The following is a 26100-nucleotide window of genomic DNA, read 5'->3' on the forward strand; positions in this document are numbered from 1 at the left end:
ATAGGAAAGCTATCAGGTTATTTAATATCATTTCAAAGCTTATTAAGTCTTCTTAAAATTGAGTAAAAAAAACATATGTTATCGCTTTAAATTTGTTATAAAAAATAGTATTTTACTAAAATCCAGTAATTATTTCATTGGGTCAACTTGGTGTATTTTTAATTATTTTTTGTTATCTTTATAAAATAGAAAGAATCGTTGCAAATTCTTTGGTACAAACAGTTATGGATTTCGTATGAGTCGTATCTGAAAAATGTCAGAGCAATTCAGGGCACCTTTTGTTAAAATCGGAATCATGGGAGTGGCTAGAGCCTATTTCTTCTAAATGGCTAAACAAAAAATTATGAAAAAAATATATATGAATCTTTATTTATTGTTCAATAATTATAACATTTAACTTTTTCCTGATATTTTTAGATTCGCCGTAATAAAAATAATAAAACGGGCCCTTTTGCGGCAATTTTGTTTGCGTGTTTCGGTGGCTGCCGTTTCTCAACCCATCAACGGAGCGGCAGCTGACGTCCACAGGGGTTCATCATACATAGCCGTTAACCACTAAAAAAAACTGCAAAGCGCTGATTTGGTTGTGGCGCGCTTGTAATATAATAATGATATTCCCACGTAATGTTTGAGAAAACCTCGAACTTCGAAAAATAACACAGTTGTAGTAGTATAATGTAGGTAGTAGGTACTTCAATTTTATAAGTTAACTATTAATGGCATTATTTATATTTATTTATTACGGATAAAAAAAACTAAAAAAGTAAACGCACTTTAGGCCTCAATTTAGGAGCCCTTATTCCCTGGAGCGTTCATCGATTTCACGAAATAACACTCAATAGATGGCGTTGACGCGCGGTACGCGAGCGCCGGCAACTATAACGCGTTTTGAACGCAGAGAAGAATAATCTTGATCGTTGTCGATTTCAATAGCAAGTAACATTATTTTTATTATATTGTCTTCGGTTACCGCGATAGTTACTCATAAAATAAAACTTTGAAAATGTATTATAAATTGCCAAGCCAAGATGCCAGTCGTTCGTTCCGTAGCGAACGATAGGGTAATCTCTCTCTATCACTCTTCCATATTAGTGCGACAGAGACGGTTGCGATTCGTTCGCTACGGAGCGTAAACGGTTGGCATCTTGGCTAGGCACCCTGGTCATCTGCAAAATGAAACACATACGGAACGCGTTTCTATTACCCATTACAGTGGCCAGCTATAGATTTGGTTTTAATGTAAACTATAATAGGTACCTAAACCTGGGTGCCTAGCCAAGATGCCAGTCGTTCGTTCCGCAGCGAACGATAGGGTAATCTCTCTCTATCACTCTTCCATATTAGTGCGACAGAGACGGTTGCGTTTCGTTCGCTACGGAGCGTAAACGGTTGGCATCTTGGCTAGGCACCCTGGTCATCTGGAAAGCGAAATACATAAGGAACGCGTTTCTACTACCCATTTTAGAGGCCAGCTACAGATTTGGTTTTAATGTAAATTATATTATAGATACCTAAACGGTTGGCATCTTGGCTAGGCACCTTGGTCATCTGGAAAGGAAAGACATACGGAACCCGTTTTTACTACCCATCCAGAGGCCAGCTACAGATTTGGTTTTAATGTAAACTATAGGTACCTAAACGGTTGGCATTTTGGCTAGGCACCCTGGTCATCTAGAAAGCGAAAGACACAAGCAACGCGTTTCTACGACCCATTTTAGAGGCCAGCTACAGATTTGGTTTTAATGTAAATTATATTCTAGGTACCTAAACGGTTGGCATCTTGGCTAGGCACCTTGGTCATCTGGAAAGGGAATTGAAGAAATGGCTAGTAAATAAATGTTCTTACACAATCAAAGAATTTCTGGACGAATAATGTTAATAAATAAATAAATGACCATAAATATTAAATTTGAAAATTATATGAAATATGTGTAGTTTTGTAAGACAATTACCTATATAGGTAATTACCTATACCTTACCTATATAATGAATGTATATTCAATTTAAATAATAGCTACAATGGAAAATCAATGTCATGTAAATAGTTTATTGTTAATGTAAATAATGTATATAGCTTAATTTTAAGATCAATATTTGCATGCTGCCATTGGCTAAACATGTGATACTGCTTATAATGATTATGTCAACTTAAAATTACCATGTTTAAGCAAAAAAAAAAAAAAGACATACGGAACCCGTTTCTACTACCCATTCAGAGACCAGCTACAGATTTGGTTTTAATGTAAACTATAGGTACCTAAACGGTTGGCATCTTGGCTAGGCACCCTGGTCATCTGGAAAGGGAAAAACATACGGAACCCGTTTCTACTACCCATTCAGAGGCCAGCTACAGATTTGGTTTTAATGTAAATTATATTCTAGGTACCTAAACGGTTGGCATCTTGGCTAGGCACCTTGGTCATCTGGAAAGGGAAAAACATACGGGACCCGTTTCTACTACCCATTCAGAGGCCAGCTACAGATTTGGTTTTAATGTAAACTATAGGTACCTAAACGGTTGGCATCTTGGCTAGGCACCCTGAACAGACCCGATCACCTAGGCGAAAAAAAATAATATTTGTGATATAAAATGTACCTATGAACACATTGATCACCTAAGGATCAAGATTTTCTAATCGCAGTATACAACACTTCTCGGAGCTAGCTCGTTGGTTACGAACGAAACAAACGCCTGACGATCGAGCACAGGTCCGTCCCCTAAGCGCGCTCGGCGGAGACTGAGCGTGCAGTGTCGGTGCAGCGTGATTTATACATCTTTTAAAAATATTTAAATTTACGGGAAAATAGGTCCTATTTATAGTTATGATTTTTTTTTATGGGTTTACATAAAGTTAGAGTTCGCTATAATATTATTTTGAGGGCAAAATATAAGAACAATTTGCAATAAAAAAATATAATGCGACCCTGTTTTCACCGAAAAAATGAAGAAAACTCGGAAGGTATTTTATCAATTTTTTTAAATGAATCTTTGATTTTCAATCATTTCAGCCCCTCGTACAAGATATGGTGAATTTAATTGTAATCATTTATGTACCAAATGATTCCTGTTTACTGCAAAATTGGCAACCGAAACGACACTTCTCACTGCAAATTTTGAAAAATACTCCCAGGAAAACTCATTTATTTTAGGTTTAAAAAGAGAACATGAAAACTTTAATTATTTCAGCCGCTAGTTTAGGAAATGATTATTTAAGAACGTTAACAGTTTTTGAATAAATACTAATAGTTACGTCGTAATGTTGAATGAAAAAGGAAGCATTTTGCAAAATACGCTCGTTTGTAGGAATAAGGCCTCTTAGTACATACCAATAAGCTTTAGCTATAAATCTTAATCTGTCGATTTGACTTAGGTATTTATTTGTAAGAAACAGAAAACACAAATTAACTAATAAAATTGAGGCTTGTAAAGCATAATGCATAAGGGAATATATTTTTGTTATAATTTACGACCTCCACTAAACGCATGATCTACTCATGCTCAAACGATAAAATATCTGCAAAAGATACACAAATACGAGTATAGCGCCAAATGCCGCGCGCCTCTGGGCTGTAGCTTATTCTATGAACCTCGTTGTGGTGCACCGCACGCACAGAGACAAAATTCACGTACGATCGCAGTGAGCGGGGTGCGGGTACAGAGACGCTGAGACGCTCAAAGCCAAATCAGCGAGTATCGTCTTAAATTTTCAGATCATACTCTATTGTTTGAAATCTGAGGCCCAAAATTACTATTTTAAAAATAATAAAGAAAAAGTTTCATTTTTACCTAAGAGGTTTCCTTAGTGACCGAAATAATTTGGGAAAAAGATAATATAGTAGATATAGCGTGAAATGTTTCAGAATAAAAATCAATAAACTATTTATTAACTTTCCAAGAATATTGATTTTGTTACCGTACAACCATTAGAGCGGTACTGTCATAGTAAATTTTGTAACCCCAGTAAATTCACTGCCATCTGTCGACACACTTTAAAACCAAAAATGATGATTTATAAAAATACGATAAAATGTATTTAAATATGGATAAAAAAATTTTTTATTTGCATTAATTATTTTTATGATTTTGACCCATGTTCTTTCACTGATATGCGTTAAAATTGTGTCGGGTAAACACAAACACTAAGAGGTTTTGTTATAAAAGTTGATTAAATAAAGAGAAATTAATACTGTTGATTGTTATAGTTTAAAGTAAATACGATACCTTTACCTTTCAGAAGAAGCTATTACAGTTAACCTACAAATACTATATTTTGATTTATTCCAAAACTCCTTTAGGTGTTCGTAATTATCCCGCCTTCCCCTACTGAATAACCAGAATGACCCTTTTCCTTAAAACTTACGTAACGTTGCTTGTCTGTATTAAGTAAGATCTATCAAATGACATCACTCTTTTTCTAAATACGTCCATGGACTGATGAGATCACTTAGTAAATACCGCGCATAATTAGCTTCGAATGCGTCGTTTCTAGCGCAAAATGAGCGCCATCTCTGTCAGCGGTACATTCAATTCCAAGTAGGTAATGGCTTCTATCTCCTAATCATCGATATAAAAACTATGCATATAGCTATTAAAGTTGCAGAGATATAAGCCACCGCGTCATAATATTTTTTACATCTGGTTTTTGATCCGACCCATTCGGGCTTTTTCAAGAAGTTTCACTCATGTTTCACGTACAAAAATAAAACTTGTGTGATGCACGGAACCCTTAAAACGCGAGTCCTACATGCACTTGACCGGTTTTACCTGATCACTGTAATAGATTAAGCATTTATTTAACTATATAAAGGTTATGAAATAAAACTATGAAAACGGATTATATCGCGTATATTGAATTTATAATACATCCCGACGTTTCGAACTCTTTACAGCGTTGACCACTGCTGGTTATTTAACCTTTGACCGCCAAGAACCCCTAAAGTGGTCGTTACTAATTGGTCGTGCCCACAGCGCCAACGACCACTATAGGGGTTATGGCGAACGCTGTCAAACTAATCTTCACACTTTCAAGTAAAGTTTACACTCGCTCGCTCGCTTGCGCCCGTAACCTTGGCGTGACAGTGACGTTTTTGTTTATGACATAAAGCGTTCAAAAGGTTAAATAATTTTTTTTAACGTCAGTTGACGGATTTTTCCTAGGGTTTGGGGATTTCCGTCAACCAACAATTTTTTGTATCGTGACGTTACAAACATACGTCATGTGAACAAATACCACTATACTCTTAATCGGAACTAAACCTTAGCGAACTCAATTTAAGGTTTATTTTAGATATTATTGGCAAATATATTTTTAGGGACAATTCCGGCCTATTTTTAAATTCAGGAGTAATAAACATTTTAAAAAAGTATAAAAATAATATCTACTTTTTAACAAAGCACAGATATAGATTGATCCACGAAAGCGACCACGAATTTATATTATGAGAAATTTGACAATTCAGTACCTAAGAATCTCGCATCACCTCTCATGATTGTGACTTACTTACTTGTGAGTCAAATCAAAAAAGGTTGGCAATATATGAAATAGGGAAATTCTAAATTTTAACCACCCATAGTTTCTCACCAACAGATTATAATGTTAAATTGATAAAACGACCGATAAACATGCATATCAAACAATATAATAAACACATCGTCTCATCCCAACTTCACACAACAGAACAGCACACATCGATGTCGAGTTCGGAGCGCAACTGAACTTTAATAGCGTTTTTTTTTAATTACCCTATCTGTTTTGACTGCTGGTATTAAATATGCTCTCTGCTCGAATCAGCAAGTGCATATACTTACTGTTGTTATTATAGAATATAGCCGTAAATGCTGTTGTACGGATTTATCCCGCTGACGGCTTTTGACCTTACCATTACCTTACCTACTTCCATTATGTCGTTCCTAGAGTAAAATAAAAGGTCGCTACGGCGAGCAGGTAGTTAATTAATTACTCGTAAAGTGTTTATTGAGCAGTCATAAACTGTTGAGTGCATGTGCATAGATTAGTATATGTTATTACACGATTGTCTACAATTATTACTCACACATGTTGCTGCAATTACTTACTATTAGTAATAAAACTTAGTAAAATATGTAAATAATATTGACTGCATTTATATTTTCTTGAGTATTTATTTAATAGTATTAAACAGTAAAATCTTAGAAAAACACCTACCTCCTTGATCTAAAATTGTAACCATTATTGATCCATTGTTTTGGTTTTGTTATAAGTCTTTTCGGCATAATAAGTGCAATCTTCGTTCTGGAATGCTACCAACCTTGCATGATTGTTTTGAAACTCTTGCCAAAATCCGTCGAGTCCGGTCAACTTGTTATTGATGTTAGACACAGTTCGGCGGCTTAGACTATCTTTTTTGTAGTTCTCAAATAGCCTGTTCATACTGGCCATGAGCTCATTTTATTCGTTGCGAATCGCTTCCATTTCCTTTTCTAAACTCATCTTGATTGATTGATAGGTATTGAAGTTGATATTGATAATAAGTATTAATCAATAAATAATTGATAATACTGTGGCCACTGATTTGATGTTTGATTTTAAAATTGATTTTAATTGCTGTAGCAGAATTCTCTTACTTGGCTTGACGTCTCTTGATAATCTTGATAATGATGATCTTCGATGATGAACTGATACTCCTATGACAATGACAATCCGCACGGTGAGACCCGCTTGTGGGAGGCCGTTTGGACGAACTCACTGCCACAGTCACTGATAAGCTTCGAAGGACCAAAAGATGTACGGGTTGTACATCTGAGCTGATATGATTATTGATCTTGATGGTTGATTGATATCTTGATGGAAACACTGATTTATGTATATGTCTTTATTTATAACCAAGGTATATAATGAGTACTAGCTAGGAGCACGTATGTACGTAAACTGAAATATAAATCGAATTAAAGCGTAATCGCATAAACAGCAATAATTATTATAAGTCATTCATATATTAAATGCTGACGCGAGAATGTGCGATGCTTGCATTGTACACTGATAATGATAAAACGCATTTAACATTTTCTAGGCGGTACCTACTTAGGTAAAAATTATACAACTACGAGGCATAGTATAAACAGGGCAAAGTATGTTATCTTCATACAACTTGATACAACGCACCGCGCGCGACTTGTATGTGTGCGCGACTTGTATCAGTTGTATCTATGGTCGCCGCACGCACACTCAAACAAGATCTCGACCCGCGTTTCTCAGTGCGCAGGTCGAGATCTTGTTTGAGTGTGCGTGACTCGACCAAAGATACAAGTCGCGCGCGGTGCGTTTGTATGAAGATAACATACTTATGTACGGGGCCTCTATATAGTGTGCACACGGAATACAAACATAAACATTTTCTAGGGTACCTACCGTGCCCGTGCCACATATGTACCTAAGTCACCGTCTATACGGTTTCGTATTAAGGATCCTTTGATTATGAAAATCAACGCGCACATACTTACAATGATTTAATGTCAGAATCAGGGATTTCTCAGAGCAATCGATAAAGTATCTAGTGAATGTACGCAGCTGCTGGCGAGCAACACGTGGAGCAGAGCGCCGGCCGCCGAGGCGTTCATGCAGGGTGACGAGGCTGGCGAGGAGGGCTCGGGCTCCGGCCGCAGCTACGCGTACGACGACGCCGCGCTCGACGCCGAGGGCTCCGGCGAGGAGGGCTCCGGACACGTCGCCGTCGGTAAGTTACCATGCATTCCTTTAGACACCTAGTACCGAGCTGTTGCTCCTTCTTGCCGTTCGCTACCGTTAAATTGAGGTATAAAATTATGATATTTTGTGATCAGGAAGCCGGCCAGACGGGGGAGAGGAGCCGCCGGTGCAGCCGCCGCCAACGCAGGGCGGGGCGGGGCGCTCGTGCGCGCCGCCGCTGTTGGCGCTGGCGTTGCTTGTGCTGCTCACCTAGGCCGCGGCCGCGCCGCTCGACGTCCCGACGCGACACTTCCGCCCCTGAGGAGTCTGAACCACCTAAAAGAATTCTCATATCATTTAGTGTGAAATCACGATTAGCTAAAAAGCCTTGCGTAATAATCGTATATAGTGTGAAAAATTTAAGACTCCTATGTTTTTCGTACCGTTTATTCGGTGATACTTTAGCGGATTCCTAAGAACTTTATATACGAAGAATACTGTCTGACAATAATTAGCTAAATAATTATTGACAGTGTGTTTGCTTTTCTTTAAAAAAAACAACTGGTGATAGAATAATGCATTTGTTGTTTTACATCGTACGAGTTAGCACTTCAATTAAACAGGTATACCTACGCGATAGATTATAATGGTCTGCAATTAAACATAGGTATATACCTACGCGATAGATTATAATGGCCTGCTATTAAACATAGGTATATACCTACGCGATAGATTATAATGGCCTGCTATCAAACATAGGTATATACCTATGCGATAGATTATAATGGCCTGCTATCAAACATAGGTATATACCTACGCGATAGATTATAATGGCCTGCTATCAAACATAGGTATATAGCTACGCGATAGTTTATAATGGCCTGCAATTAAACATAGGTATATACCTACGCGATAGATTATAATGGCCTGCTATCAAACATAGGTATATACCTATGCGATAGATTTTAATGGCCTGCTATCAAACATAGGTATATAGCTACGCGATAGATTATAATGGCCTGCTATTAAACATAGGTATATACCTATGCGATAGATTATAATGGCCTGCTATCAAACATAGGTATATAGCTACGCGATAGATTATAATGGCCTGCTATCAAACATAGGTATATACCTACGCGATAGATTATAATGGCCTGCTATCAAACATAGGTATATAGCTACGCGATAGATTATAATGGCCTGCTATCAAACATAGGTATATACCTACGCGATAGATTATAATGGCCTGCTATCAAACATAGGTATATAGCTACGCGATAGATTATAATAGCCTGCTATCAAACAAAGGTATATACCTACGCGATAGATTATAATGGCCTGCTATCAAACATAGGTATATAGCTACGCGATAGATTATAATGGCCTGCTATCAAACATAGGTATATACCTACGCGATAGATTATAATGGCCTGCTATCAAACATAGGTATATAGCTACGCGATAGATTATAATGGCCTGCTATCAAACAAAGGTATATACCTACGCGATAGATTATAATGGCCTGCTATCAAACACAGGTATATAGCTACGCGATAGATTATAATGGCCTGCTATCAAACATAGGTATATACCTACGCGATAGATTATAATGGCCTGCTATCAAACATAGGTAAATAGCTACGCGATAAATTATAATGGCTTGCTATTAAACATAGGTATATACCTACGCGATAGATTATAATGGCCTGCTATCAAACATAGGTATATAGCTACGCGATAAATTATAATGGCCTGCTATTAAACATAGGTATATACCTACGCGATAGATTATAATGGCCTGCTATCAAACATAGGTATATAGCTACGCGATAGATTATAATGGCCTGCAATTGTCAAATGCATATCAATATTGTATCAATAAACGTTTTTGTAAATATAATCTATACCTATTATAATATAGATACGAGTACATTTATGAAATGAAACATTTTACTTTTTTTTTGCATTTAACGTGTTCAAAACGTCATATTGTGGTATTTGTGGTCGTAGCCACAATTTCACTGTTAAAGTGTACTAGCTGATTGGATATAAATTTATAAATATATAAAAGAAGAACGTATAACGATTAGAAAAAGTGATAGAATTACGAAGGGTTTAATGTACAGATGTAAATACCTAAAACTCTGACGGTCTAGGTGCTTAGCTAGTAAACATATTTTGTTGCCATATTAAAATTACGTATATTATTATTTATAACACTAATTAAGTCATAATTTACTGTATTAATATTTTATGTGATACTGATTTAGTTAAGTCCATAAGATTTATTGCATGCGAATGAAGTTATTTATAAATTGTATATTGGTCCTGCGCTGCGGTTGACTGTGGCAAATGTTATTGCGGTGTACGTAGACTGTGGAGTAGTGTATGAGTACACTTGCACAGCACAGCACAGCAAGGGACAGGGCGCGGGGGGAGGCGGGCCCGCGGGCCGAGCTCGCCAGGGGCGCTCACGACTACGACTGGGCCTAATCAACCAACGTGCTGGTTTGTCAAAGCTAACAACGGCTGCCCGATGCAGCGTTACCCTCTGGTTCTTACTTATTAAGATAGAGCTGCATGTAGTTGCAGTTGTCCAAGTCGAAGACGAATTTAAATTTTAATGAGAACACAATTCAAGAGCTATCTTCTCTTGTTGGAAGTCAGTAAAAATAGCACGCCTGTACGCTGGCAATCTAGCGCTTGCACCTGCCCTCTGTTGTGTTGTGATACGTAAGCGCCATTTGCACCATCCCACTAACCCGGGATAAACCGGTTAAACCGTTAACCCAGTGACAAATTTTACTGGTAATCATGGTAATTCCAGGTTTAACCGGATAACCCAGAGTTAGTGGGATGGTGCAAGTGGCCCTAAGGTCGTCATCGGACCTACTAAATGTCTAAAAGTAAAAATATTTATATAACATCATATTAATCATAATAAAACGTATGTACGTATGTAGTTATAATGTACATTCAGACACCATGTAATGGTGCGCTGGAGTTTTTGTAAATGAGTTTTAGGTTAAATGGAGGCGTAGAATGGAGAGGACAAGAATTGGCACGTGGAATATATATTGTTAGTGTCGTTTGAGACGACGCGAATGTTCATGTTATGCCTTAAAGAATGACTCACGCTACACCGGGCCGGGGCCGGGCCCGAGCTTCCAGCGCTTCGTTTTCTATGAAAGCACCTCATGACCACCCATCAGCCGTCATAGAAAATCGTCGGTCGGGCCGGGCCCCGCCGTCCCGGTGCGGTGTAGCGTGAGAGCGTGAGTCAACCTTTTCTCGGTAGCGGCGAGCACCGCACTGGCGCACCTCGACCCTCGTACTAGTTCGTACCATAGATATTATAGTTATTGTTTCCGTTCACCGACATCGACAGCCAGGCACAGGCTTCGGACTCTGTCGGAAATTAACTCAAACAAATTGTAAATATATTGTTGGAATAATGGTAGTGATCAAAAAAGAAGACATTTTGCTGTTAAATCTGAATATATATTAAAATAAATATTGTACCACGCATGATTTAATTTCATTTAATACGAGTAGGTACAACCAACCCACCATTGGAGCCTTTTTCAGCCTGACCTAGATTCCGAGAAATGTGAACGAATAAATAGGAATTTTAACCCATTAACCGAACCGATTTAACCCATTAACCGAACCGATTTCTAACCGTAATTATGATAGCATGTACGAGTATGATGCCGCTAGCGCTACCAAAGATATATGTGACTCCGTAAAGATAAGTAAAATCTAAAGAAATTAGTGTAAGCTGTTCGCATAAAAAAAACCGCCAATCGATGTACAGGTTAGCCGTTTGGCACACGCATACTTTTTTTCAAAAACCTGGTATTTCGTATGATACCACACACGATAGGTTTTTGATATACCGCACCATACGATATATATACCACATCATTACATTTCAGCCATTTTTAGGGTTCCGTACCTCAAAAAGAAAAAACGGAACCCTTATAGGATCACTCGTGCGTCTGTCTGTCCGTCTGTCACAGCCTATTTTGTCCGAAACTACTGGACCAATTAAGTTGAAATTTGGTATACATATGTAAGTTTGTGACCCAAAGACGGACATGTAACATAAACAAATGAATTTTAAACATGGGGACGCTTTTAGGGGGTAAATGAGAAAATTAAAAAATAAAGTTCTTCAAACTATATCGTGTTACATATCTAATAAAAGAGCTCATTGTGAGGATCTCAAATATATTTTTTTATAATTGTAGGATAAACAGTTTAGAAGTTATTCAAGAAAATAGGCCAAAAATTGCCATTCCCCCCCCCCCCTCTTTATCTCCGAAACTACTGGGTCAAAACTTTTGAAAAAAATACACAAAATAGATCGTTACCTATAGATCATAGGAAAACCTACTAGAAATGTGCAGTCCAGCGTGAGTCGGACTTAGTAACTTAGTTTTTGATCCGACCCCTACGGGGTTTTTAAAGACAACTCACTCACGTTTCACATAAAAATACATTGTTTAAATTGTGTAATATTATATTTATTTATTCAGAAACAAACATTCATACATAGTTTATGAACTTATTTTAAAGACAAGAAGATCAGACCTATAGTTTCATAACAAAATAACATATAAATAGGTCCGTGGCTATTAACTACATAAGAGAAAGACTTAGTTTGTATTCTACAATTGCTATAAATATACTTAAAATATGTAAATCAATGAATTGATACCTTTGTCACAATTAAATTGTAAGTGCGTTTAAACAAGATTTAAATTTAGTTATAGGTACTTACTATTTAAATGCATTCTTAAGTTGTGTTAGTGTACAGTTAAAAATGTCTATATCATTAAGTTTAAGGTTCTCATTAAATAGTTTACATGCGCGTTTGATGAATACATTCCCACCGTAACTGATGTTGAAGCCGAAACTGACAGTTGTGCATCTCGAATAGGGCCCCAGTCCTACTGGACCGCGAGCCAGGCGCAAATTTCGTCAGTCATCGCCTCCCGGGCGAAAACTCGTATAGCGGTTAACGGCTATGTATGATGAACCCTCGTGAACGTCAGCTGCCGCTCCGTTGGTGGGTTGAGGAATGGCAGCCACCGAAGCGCGTAACACGGTCTTTCCACCGCGATACAACCGGCTGACGATTTGTTTTATTAACAATAGCATCTAAACTATCATCTAACAAAGTATCAAACGGGAGGCGATGACGCCGATGACTGAAAAGAATTTTCTTTTTTACATGTTCATGTGACCAGCTGACGGTCTTTCCACAGCGATACAATCGGCTGACGATTTTGTTTATTTACAATAGCATCTGAACTATCATCTGACAAAGTATCAAGCGGGAGGCGATGACAAAAAATTTTTTATAAACTTTATTTGCTGCGATTCCTCAACCCACCAACGGAGCGGCAGCTGACGTTCACGAGGGTTCATCATACATAGCCGTTAACCACTATACGAGTTTTCGCCCGGGAGGCGATTGGTCATGAAATCTGTTCCTGGCCCGCGGTCTATACTGAATGGTATAGAAAATAAGTTTCTTTTACGACAACGGCGCTCTCGTCTTCGCGGAACTCTAAAACAGATTTTATGTAAAAGAATAGGGGCTTCTAATTGAGAATGGAAAATTTTAAAGAGCAAAACGGAATCAGTTTTATACGACAGTAGGCCAAAGCTAGTAGCGCCCTCTGAACGAGAATCAAATTTTCTTGATTTTCGAGGCACGTTTTTTCCTTAGACTGTATCCGTCTATTACGGAGTTATATCTATCTTTGGTAAAATATAGTGTTTTTTTATCAAATTTTAAACTTTTCTTTCATAAATTAGAGATAAATTATTTCTTACGTATTCATACGCGTGTGTTTTGTAACGATGAGTTCTGGCCAAGAGCCTGACACTCTTTGATAGAGAAAGATAGTCTTATTGCGATTCCTATAAGAGGAAAGAGAAAATAGTGCCATACTATGTCCTCATTACCGACCGGGTAGCGTGATAGGTAGGAGGCAATGGCAAAATCCCGATATTTATGTGAAAGAGAAAAAATCCTATGCTGCCCTAATTTTATGTGAATATTCTTTCTCATACGTAAGGTCTTTTTATTCCGTAGACTAAAATGACATTTCATATGTAAGACAAGACATTTCTTAGTATAGTACCACAAAAACACTAAAATACAAACGTCCGGAACACTTATTTTATACACCATTCAGTTTGCATATGTAAAAATAACATGTTATCGAGGTTTGAATGTCAGTTTTGCTCCTACTCACCTGTACTCACCCCACACCCACACATACTCATACTCATTTTACGGTACTTCTATATACTATCTCTATGGTTCTCACTTATTTTTTATATATTAGGGGACATCTTACACAAATCAATTCGTCCCTTTCCATCATACCAATACGTGGAAAAGGGACAAACGATTATTAGCGGCTTGTCAACTTTAGTAGACGTTTATGAATAAGGGGGTAAGGCCCCATTCGCACGAGAGCGAAAGCGTTGCGTGTGTGACGCACCCATAAGTAAGAGCGAGAAAGCGATATCTCTTCTTTAAGTCTGGCCAATGGCCATCCAAAGAGGTAACGCGGCCAGTCTTCTGGGCCATATAACACATTTTTTTTATATTTATATTTTAAGTTTTATAAGTTTCGTTTTGTTTTACAGATTAGCTAGTTAGTTTATTTAATTTTAAAATTTACCTAAATAATGATAACTTTGTTACAATAAATAAAAACAACGAGTCAACGACGATGTTTTTTTAAGTTGATCTACTAATCATTAATAATCAGAGGGCGGAATTGCTCATGGCAAAAATCAAACGTTAATAGAGTTGGAACGTTGAATTTTATCGACTTTTTCAGCTATCGATAAGTCCAGTCACCTTTTACATTTCTGACTTTAACATTAACCTCTTTGATTAGCTAGGTGACCATTTGACCTCTTTGATTAGATTAAAAGTAAATTGCATGGCAGTTAACTGTCATTTCTGCCACTAGTCTTTTTGCAACTAATTCACGTTTGTAAAAAATGGTTAATCCAAAAAGAAAAACAATTAACAAATTGATAAATAATAAGTATCCTTGTCTTACTTACAACGAAAATAACTTAACAATATACTGCTCAAAATGTAAGGTTCACTTAAAGCAACTAAAAAATATTACGTTGAAACTCACATAACGAGCGATAAGACCGCCTGTTGTCTACCATAGTTTAAGTGCTTAATTTGTATGTCATGTCATGTCCTTTTTATATTGGTGAGCAATAAAGAAGATTTGTATTGTATTGTATAACGAGCAAAACACATTCACACGACTTTAATTTAACGATAATAGTTTTTATCTAGATTTGATAATATTTCTCGTTTGTTGCAATATTCCATGAAAAAAATTAATAATCCACATTTCCGGGATTTTTTAGGTGACTGAACTTATCGATAGCTGAAAAAGTCGATAAAATTCAACCAACTCTATTAACGTTTGATTTTTGCCATGAGCAATTCCGCCCTCTGTTAATAATAATTTAACGAAAAAATCTTTATTCTTATCTAATTCAAAAAGATCCTTTACTTCATTAGTTAAGTTTTTGTATCGTCAGTCATGCAATAGATCTTAAATGTGAATTAGGTCCTTAATAATCCTATAAGTTGATTATTTACTTTTGATTATTTATAAAACATAGGTTAAATAGGAATAATTCTTAGGAAACCAATTCCCGTGCCAGCAAAATCCAATTCCCATGGACAGAAAAATTCCCGTGCCCGGATTGAATTTTCAAACTGAAATATCCTTTAAAGTTTCATGAATATGTGTACCCTGAAAGTAACATTGGCTTTATTTTATTTTTCTACGAAATATAACATTACATTTTATTATATTAAATCAATATTTCAAAATTCAATGGAAATTAGATAAAAATGCTCGTTTCGTGAAATTGACCCATTAGGTACTACAAGTAAAACAAATACTGTGCACAACACGTATAATTTGATAAACACTTCCGAAAGTCACTAAAAAAATCTACACATGGAATTTAAAAAAATAATGTAACCAAAACAAATTGTTTTTCTGACGGTCCGCTTTCCGCACTGGCGTGAATTGGTGTACGTGCGAAAGATTACGGCGTATAAATTTATTTAGCTGTAGAAGATAAGAAATGGATTAATGAGATGGAGATTATGGACGATAATGGCTGTTTCAACGGGTGATAGGTACCTAAATTTATTGCCGAATATTAGTTTCGCCTGACAATTAGGGGCAATTAGAATTTTAAAAAGCAATGCCTTAAATAAATGCGGAATACGGATAACAGCGGCTTTACAGAATTAAAAGAAAAATTGCACAAAAAAAAACAATGAACCGGGGAAAAAAAAAACAATTAAACGGGAACCGATTCCAATACGTTAAAAAATATTCAAGCTCCGTAGACGATAACAATTTGTTCGGCCAACCGAAGCTGTACCGTGACCTATCGAACCGCGCTGTATGCGGGCTCGTGTCCTCCGTGGGTCTGCTAGTTCCTTTCCAAAGCAAACGTTCGGCCAACCAACGCTATGCGGGTCTGATACCTGACCGCTGACTGATGGGGTCGACGACCATCCACTGCCGATTGCACGTTGGCGGCTACGCCCTGTCGTTGATACTGCCACCGCGCACCACCGGAGCACTGCTCCACGGTGGCCTTAAAAAAGTCCTGTTGCAGGCAACTACGGCCAACAAGGCCGCGGAACGACGGGAAGTAAAGCGCACTCGAAGTTGTTATTAGCAACCTCAGAAGAAAACGTTCCTCTTCAAGCTTAAAAGGTTAACTTTGACAAAAAAAAAACAGGAAAAAATCTAATATGTCACAAACAGATCTTTACACGTCAATCTCAAAATCCATCTCAAGTACCCCGACGAAAACAAATTTCTCTTTCCAAATCAGAATTAAAATTCAAAATTCAACGCAATTGTAACCTGCCAATCTCGAAAATATCATCGTCCAAAAAAGGTTCCATGTGTTTCTTTAAACCGCCATCTAAACGTAATTGCGTGAATCAATTCACACTATGAATACGACACGACTAAACAAACAAGCAAACTAGACATGATTGACAAGCAAGTAGTTTCCAAAACAAAACGAGAAAACGACAGATGTAGCGTCATGCTACAGTACCTTATATCTTATACGAGTACTATACCTTATACCCTTCCATAATATCCAGATGTATTTAGTCCAGAGAGGAAAATGGGGACTACGTTTGTATGGAGAAGCGGACCTCAACTTTCCCTATTAATGTTGCATATTCAGGAAGTAATTGTTTTAAGTTTGTCTTGGTATGCATGCAAGTGATGCAAGAACGCCTAATGCCTTCACAACTTTTTAAGACTTGTGTAGATAGATTTAAAAAGTCTCTGTTGAAGTTAGTAAGTAGGAACATACACTTGGCTAAAAATAAATCAGCCAACAAAAACGAATCCAACTGGTCCCTTTCTTTGTACCTACACTATATCTATCAATCACGTACCGAAGAGAATTAAGTAGACATAGAGTGCTCACTCCATACTAGTCTTGTTACCAAAACGACTATTTTGACTGGGTGACTTGGTTGACTGGCAGAGAATGCCTTATGGCATTAAGTCCGCCTTTTGTACTGTAAGGTTTTTCTTTTGTGCAATAAAGATTAAATAAATAAATAAATAAAATTATTTTGCAAGTATATAGGTAGTAGGTACCTATAGTCTATATATATAGCAAGTCAGTTTAAAAATTAAATATGATAATGTAGTAGGTACCTACTTACTTTCATACCTACCCTACCTACTACGGCCAGGTACCTATTACCTCAAGACCTACTTATTACTACACTACAGCGCATACAGTTTTAAAATGCTGACCGGTGCTTCGAGCCGCTACTTATTTGTGGCCGGCTGCCTTATTCAAAGTGACGATGCATAGGTAATTCATTAAAAACCAAAATCCTTCCATTGAATTGATACCTAAGTCGTATACTCCGTGACGTTGACGAATCATGTAGCGAGTGTTGTTCCTGAATGAACGTCCAAGTCCAAACGCGTTCGTGTCCGGGTCTTAATTCGCCAACATAATAGAACACGCTGCGCTGTGTATCATGCATCAGCATGATAATTAATTAATTTCGCGACCATTTGTGGCGCTCAGGAATATAATATATGTAGGTATCAACCTACATATATTATATTCCTGAGCGCCACAAATGGTCGCGAAATTGAATCATCCGGCTCATTACACTAATCAAGCAGTTGGTAGTTATGAGTCAAAATGTGACCGGCATTCTAAATGTAGGTATAGCCTCGTGTAGTGGCCTATGTATAGGTAATGTCATGAGCATTCCTGTGCTGTGGGGAACTGGACATTCCTGTGCAGTGGAGAGAGCGCGGCGCATAGCGTTTATGAACTCTGCTTCTGCAAGGGTACGGGCTTTACAATGCCTATCGAAAGTCACAATTAACAAAAAATTCATAAGTTCTACATCACCATCATTCGCCCCCAACTATTCTGGATATTTTGATCCTTATTGTTACCCGAAACTAATTGGATCACTAACTATTTGGGTACTGTGGCATTTCGTGTTTTGCGTGTACAAATTATAATTTGTATTAAGTTAAATTACTTACATTAAATAGGCACACACTAGGAATTAGGTATTTATATAGTTACATCACGCACCAGATCCAAGCAGCTTGCGAAGCAATAGCCTAGGTAAAGGATGACTCACGTTAGACCGGGCCGTGACCGGGCCGGAGCTTCCGGCGCTTCTTTTTCTATGGAAAGCATCACGTGATCACCTGTCATGTCATAGAAAAGTAAGCGCCGGAAGCTCCGGCCCGGTCACGGCCCGGTCTAACGTGAGTCATCCTTTACTCAAGCCTATCGATTTTCAAAGGAGTTAGTGCCTACCGCGAAAAACGAAAATAGTATATTGTTACCCAGGCTTGAAAGGCATGGTGCCTTTCACCCGAGTTAAACACTCTACCTTTCATATCGAATGCGAGGAAACCAAACAAGGCAAGGCAATTTTGCAAAATCAGTAACTAAAGTTACCTTAGAGATCTACGATTTTTAATATAAATATAAATTTAATATAAATAACCCCTAGCGGTAAACATTTAGATTGCAATATTTACGAAAACACACTTATTTTAATAAACTGCAGTCATTATAAAATGATTTGTTCATTATATAGACAGCATCCACTATACGAGTTTGTTACTCCATAACTCCGTCATTTCTGGACCGATTTTGAAAAAAAAAATTTTTGTAAGTATGTATAATTATCCCGGTCCCGTTTTTGTCAAAAAGCAGTTCTGATGATGGGATCCATGAGGAATCGAAGGAACTCCTCAAATGTTAAAGGCATACATATAGTGATTTTAGTATTTTCATCAACAAATCAAGCACTTACATTTAAAAAAGTGACATTTGATGAAGTGGAACTGCTGATGATGATCAGAACGGAACTCTTTAATGACGCATAGTTTACGTTTGGCGATTTGTCCTCTTCTTTATGTTTGTTAAGCAACTTAAGTTTTTAAGACATATTTTTGTCAAGCTCGAGTTCTGATGATGAGACCCACGAGGAACCGAGGGAATTCCTCAAATTTGAAAGTCATACATATAGTGATTTTTGTATTTTCATCAACAAATCCAGCATTAACATTAAAAAAAGTGACATTTGATGAAGTGGAACTGCTGATGATGATCAGAATGGAACTCTTCAATGACACATAGTTCACGTTTGGTGATTTGTTCTCTTCCTTATGGACCCAGACCCAAACTTGGACCCGGACTCGGACCCGGACCCTGACCCGGACCGAACTCTGACCCAAACTTGGACCCGGACAGCCGGACACGGACCCGGACTCGTATCCGGAGCCAGACCCGGACCCGGAAATGCTACTAGAAAAGTGGGTTAGGTGGGTGGGTGGGTTTTGAACTGCGATTCTCACAGAACAGAACTGCTATCAGAAAAGTAGGTTAGGTTAGAGCGGTGACCCTTACAGAAACGAAATGCTATCAGAAAAGTAGGTTAGGTTAGAACTGCGACCCTTACAAAAACGAAATGCTACTAGAAAAATGGGTGGTTTTACCTCCTTTTCTACATAATTAGGCAAAGGATGCTGTCTTTTTCATTTCATTGTCTGGAATCTAAGAGTGCACCATCAACAATAAGTGAACTTTCAGCGGCATCCCCCCTTGAAGTCGGTTTTTTTTCTTAAAAAATATTTTTTTTTTACTTTTTCGTTTAAAACGGACCCCCGCACGCGCTCCTCTAAATTATTCGCTGCCCCTTTCCATCGAACCACTTACGCAAAGAACAGATTTATCATAAGAGCGTGTAAAAATTACAATGACAAATATTCTCATGTTGACTTGTTTTTCATTCCGTCAGTACAAAAATTTGTTTCTGCAATTAAGAGCAAATGAACAAATAATATAATTGATTTTGATAGTTTACTATTGTAAAAAAAATTAAGTTAAATTAATGCATGTCACGTTTGTGGTTTCAAATTCGCATTGTTTAGTTCTTTAGCACTAGATCTAGAGATAAATTTAATTGAATTGTACAAACAAGTCTTGTCTGAGCCACGTCTGAGCAACCATAATTATCTAATTTCAGTAGTGGAAACTGTTTTGGCTTATGTATGTATTTAAGTGTAATTATCTATATGTGTCATCTTTCGCTGTTTGTTTCCCATTATCAATAAATAAATAAATAAAAAACTTCCAATAGTTAATGGCATACTAGTGATTCTGCCAACATAATAAAAGTATTTTTTAAATTTAAATATTAAATAAAAATTTATGAATAAGCAATTTTTATTTTATATTTTATGTTATTTTCACGAATATAGTGCTAAATTACTTAAAAAACCCATTAAATATCGTACAAAAGTTTAACTTTGGCTGTATAAGATTCTGCCTTTGCTCATTTACGCAAGTGTAAGGTTTAAAAAATATTTTGGTGTATTTCTTTTGGTTCCCTCCCTATGAAATCGAGTAAATACAATTCAACAAAAAGGCGGGCGCGAGCCTCTTTCAAGTTCGTTCTTTGAGCACCATAGACAACCTCATTGACCGTCATCCATAATAATATAGACGGAGAGCTGGTAGACATTTTGGAGTAGGTCCTTGAGGCAAGCTGAAAATTTGCCTGATATATACTTCTCCTATCATTATCCTAACTCCGCACTGCAAGTCTGGCGGGTCTAAATCAACCCTTAAATTTTTAAAGTTTTTTTTTTGGAGCCCATAAAATGTTCATGAGGCAATCTGTAATTTCTACAAGTGAAAATTAAATATCTAAATGGCACGTATTTAACCGGTCAACTAATTATTCGGATTTCGGTAGCTTAAAAAAATAGAAATAGGTACTAAAATTAATACTTTGGCAACTAAAGCGGAGCATCAAATTATTCCAATATGAGTAGTATTTAAATGCCATTACAGCATTTGTTTATTTAAAGGCAAGTACCAATTATTTATTTGGCAACTGAATAAGAATATAGTGTAATATCTCCGGTGTTGCAGGCGTCCATAGGCTACGGTAACTGCTTACCATCAGGCGGGCCGTATGCCTGATTGCCACCGACGTGGTATAAAAAAACCGGCCAAGGTGCGAGTCGGACAGGCGCACCGAGGGTTCCGTACTTTTTAGTATTTGTTGTTATATCACGGTTCATGAGATATAGCCTGGTGACAGACAGACAGACGGACAGACGAAAAGCGGAGTCTTAGTAATAGGGTCCCGTTTTTACCCTTTGGTTACGGAACCCTAAAAATATATTTAGATGACAAATTAAGGTAAATGCACACTTAAAATTTGTATTTTGACCATCATTACTTGAACTGTCATTTTAATATAAAAAAAGGATCCTAAAAAATATATTGGTCGTATAAACAATGAATAGAAAATTTAAGGTGTTTGATTATGTCGTGGTTAAGATAATGTTTATGGAATAATAACGGAATGTTAAAGTGTGTACAAACATCACTTTAATAATTTTAGTAGGCTACTACCTACTACTAGTGCGCCAAGACAGTTCCAAGTGCGTGAGATACGTAGACTATTACGTAGAGTCGAGTTCATAAATATGTAGCCACCATGTAAAGGGGATACGCCTATTGGGGAAGATGAGGTAGATATTTAAATGCACTTCTTTGATCTATACTTATATTCTTTTCTTACTGCTTAGCTAAATAACAATTAAATATGACTATCCTAGATGGCTGCCTCTTCAGGAATGGCCATCACGCACACCCGTTCCATTTGACAGGGCGATACGATTCTAAATTCAAAACGTGGCTGTTGCCAGTTACTGACAAAAAGCTGTAAAGGTTAATAATAGTACATTATTGTCGAGGCTCGGAAGTAGCTACTTGCTGGCTGAGGATTCGTTTTAAACGGACGACCTTGGCAGTCCGTTTAATTGAATCCGAAGCCAGCAAGTAGCCTTCCAGCCGAGTCATATACAGGGTGACATTAAATTGGTGATACAAAATCAATGTTTTACATACATCTTCCCTAAACTAAGCCCCTCAATTAAGTCTGATGCTTTAAAAATAATCAAAAGTAATTTGTTTAAATTTTTTATTTTATCCCGTTTTTTTAGGCTTCACATGGTTATCCTAACATAATGATAAACAAAGAAAAGGTTAAATGATTTCAAATGAACATTTTCCTCTTTGGTTATCAATCACCTGCCACAGTTTATGATGTAAACGTGTTTTGATTAGTACTTGTCACTTGTCAAAGAAAATAAGATTTTATGCAAGATTTCGGTTTTACAATAAAATTTAAGATAAAATTATTCTCGAGAAACGTGTTGACGATTTTGCTACAAGAAGTGCCGGAGCAAAATTTGGAGAATCCTCATTTCCGGCAAGATGGTGCACTAGCGCAGTTTGCTCGGTGTGCGAAATCATTTGGAGCAAGAGTTCCCTGACAGATGGATTGGACGAAACGGCCCAGTCGCAAAGCCGTCTCGAAGTCCCAATCTTCGCATGGCCGACTCGACATCCTTTGCGGGGCGAAATTAAAAGGAGAGTGTACGCACGGGAATCAAATACCGTCTATGAACTTCGCCAAAAGATAATTGAGGTGTTCAATTCTGTGAAAGCCAATGCAGACTCAAAATCAATCATATGAATTAGACTTCGTGTCCAGGAAGGCGGTGGGCATTTTGCACACATCTTAAAATACGTTTAGGTAAAGTAGGTGCACACTACTTATTGAAACGTTGGTATTTTAAGATTCTGTTACATTCGGTAGATTACGTACATTAATAAATAATTTAATTTAAATTGATTCGCTTATTATTACCATAAATGTATCAGGGTACATAAGACTAAACAGCTTAAGGCCAGTCCAGACGAGAACAGTTTTGTGCTAATCTGATTAAATTGTCTGATCAAATCAGGTGGTGTGGATGCAAACGCCAATTTGGCCCGCCGATTCCCCTTTTCTTCGATTGTAAGATTATGACCGATACAATGGAGATTTGTGACGCCAGTAGGCGCGTTTAGGGGCATTATTTTTTAATTTAGAGCACTTAAATGTCACCATAACTCTCCCGTCCGTCTAGACTGGGCTTTAGTTACACGAGTGTCACTAATGGTAATATCGATAATTATTAACTTACATTGAAAACATCGAGTGACAGGTATGACAGTTAGGTATTTAACGTGGGGTAACCACACTTCGGGACTTTAATTATTTGTTTTATTAGAAAATTAGCGATAATTAAATACAGCTAATTTTAACAACGGAGTTACTGTAGTATACTATTGGACATTAACTGAGCCACAATCAAGTGTTTTGTATCACCAATTTAATGTCACCCTGTAGAGTGCTTTTCTCAAAAATGGCGCAATAAATATAATATAAACATTTTACAGAAGCAACGTTCTTATGTATATATTTTCACAGAAAAAAGTCAAAAGATTTGCTTTGCCGCCTTTTTATTTTTAAATTAAAAATAGAAGTGTATTTTTCTGCTGAATATTTTTGCCAACCTATTTGAGACACCTAAATAGTCGCGGTACCAACATTATAATAATAAGTACTGATCATCTGTTTGGCTGTTTAATGGACCCATGCCTTCATTTGATATGGCCACTTCAACTTTTAAAAAGTTTGGAACTCGACAAATAATGGAATTTGTATGCAACATTGCAGTCCCGAAATCGAGACTGCAATGTTTTTAACTTTTTAATTTTTTAACTCACCATAAACTACGCACTTCGCGACCTACTTTTTAACCGGCAACCTCGACTTTGCCGTCCATTTTTGAGAAAAAACCTTTACAGTATCTATACCTTTTTTACAAAAATGACGATTGATTCCGTCTTTTTCTTACTGTATCAATTAAAGCGGGAAGGATAGTGTAACTCATGCGCGAGATACTGTGTATTTGTTTTTTTTTGTAGGTGTAGGGTTTAAAAAAAATCGGCACCATTTTTTATTATTTGTACACAGTACAAAAAGACTTAATATTTTTCTAATGTCATAAATGTAAACAGCTAGGTACGTAACGTAGCACTTTTTAAGTAAGTTATTGTATTAAAAATCGATTTGCCTACTTAATGAAATACCTATGCTCGAGATATCAAATTTGAAAAAACCTTATGAATCTTATGATCATTCAAACTATATAACACCCAATAAACGAATTATAGTTGTTCAAGCAAATCTTGTCAGTAGAAAAAGGCGGCAAGTTTAAAAAATGTAGGCGCGAAGGGTTATCGTCCCATAGAAAATTTGTATTTCGCGCCTTTTTCTACTGACAAGATTTTCTTGACCAACTATACCTACTACTACTACCTAGATAAATACTTAGGTCTTAGGTAATCTTAATAGAATGTAAGTACTTACCTAATCTTAATAAACTATGGTCTAAATACCCAATTGTGAAAAGTCGTTATGCCTGAAATTTACCTAATGAACAAATTACCTGAGTTTAATATGTCATTTTGTATTTGTACGCTCGCTTCACTCTCTCGGTACTTACTTGAGTATTTAAATCCCAGTTAATTCTTACATGCTCCTCCTGGCCTCACTCATAATCACACCTAACGATCACGATAACCTAACGTAACCCGACTTCAAATTTTTAAAATTTGACATTACTCAGAAATATGAAAATTTTAAATTTAGATTACCTTGAAAGATTTATGTGCGACGACGAGTGTGCCGAGGAGAAACGTGTTTAGATTTAACTTAAAACCCGAATTAGTACTTATATATGACCCGAACCAAGTGCCAAAATCAATTTGGGTGGTCTTCTCCACTATAATTTTAATGTAACAATACTAATTAATATGATAAGGCTCACAATTGTAAAATTAATTGACATATTTGTACCTACACAACCCAAAACATTAAAATAATGTAATCTATCTCATGTAATTAAATGTAATTAAATTAAATTTTTGACGTGTAATATGTAACAATATTATTAATAAATGAGTATGACCTTATGGCAGTCCACACTGGCTGTTCTGTTAATACAAAGGCGTTATAATTATAGTATCGTGTGATACAAACGATGTATTATTACAATAATTTTCAAGAATAAAAAAACCGACTTCAATGGGGGATGCCGCTGAAAGTTTACTTATTGTTGATGGTGCACTCTTAGATTCCAGACAATGAAATGAAAAAGACAGCATCTTTTGCCTAATTATCCTAATCCATCTTTTGCCTAATTTTGCCTAATTGCCTTATTATTATAATATTGCCTAATAATGTAGAAAGGAGGTAAAACCACCCACTTTTCTAGTAGCATTTCGTTTTTGTAAGGGTCGCAGTTCTAACCTAACCTAACCTACTTTTCTGATAGCATTTCGTTTCTGTAAGGGTCACAGTCTAACCTAACCTTACCCACTTTTCTAGTAGCATTTCAGGGTCCGGGTCTGGATCCGGATCCGAGTCCGGGTCCATGTCCGGCTGTCCGGGTCCAAGTTTGGGTCAGAGTTCGGTCCGGTCCGGGTTTGAGTCCGGGTCCAAGTTTGGGTCTGGGTCCATAAGGAAGAGAACAAATCGCCAAACGTGAACTATATGTCATTGAAGAGTTCCATTCTGATCATCATCAGCAGTTCCACTTCATCAAATGTCACTTTTTTAAATGTAAATGCTGGATTTGTTGATGAAAATCAAAAATCACAATATGCCTTTCACATTTGACGAGTTCCCTCGGTTCCTCATGGGTCTCATCATCAGAACTCGAGCTTGACAAAAATATGTCTTAAAAACTTAAGTTGCTTAACAAACATTAAGAAGAGGACAAATCGCCAAACGTAAACTATGCGTCATTAAAGAGTTCCATTCTGATCATCATCAGCAGTTCCACTTCATCAAATGTCACTTTTTAAAATGGAAATGCTAGATTTGTTGATAAAAATACAAAAA

At 36.9% G+C, this 26100-nt stretch overlaps 2 protein-coding genes across 2 annotated transcripts in view; both read left to right on the forward strand.

The window, feature by feature from the left end:
* Nucleotides 1-11195, forward strand: part of LOC134754854 (division abnormally delayed protein) — a 166544-nt gene extending 155349 nt beyond the window's left edge. Inside the window, exons 8-9 of the mRNA XM_063691298.1 lie at nt 7548-7713; nt 7820-11195. Of these exons, the coding sequence (XP_063547368.1) occupies nt 7548-7713; nt 7820-7938 (285 nt within the window). The 3' untranslated portion in view covers nt 7939-11195. The remainder of the gene's footprint in view (nt 1-7547; nt 7714-7819) is intronic.
* The window catches only part of LOC134754837 (DNA replication licensing factor Mcm7), a 425513-nt gene that overhangs the window by 229723 nt on the left and 169690 nt on the right, over nt 1-26100 (forward strand). The window lies entirely within an intron of this gene.

This window comes from Cydia strobilella, chromosome Z (assembly GCF_947568885.1).
Source record: "Cydia strobilella chromosome Z, ilCydStro3.1, whole genome shotgun sequence".
NCBI lineage: Eukaryota > Metazoa > Arthropoda > Insecta > Lepidoptera > Tortricidae > Cydia > Cydia strobilella.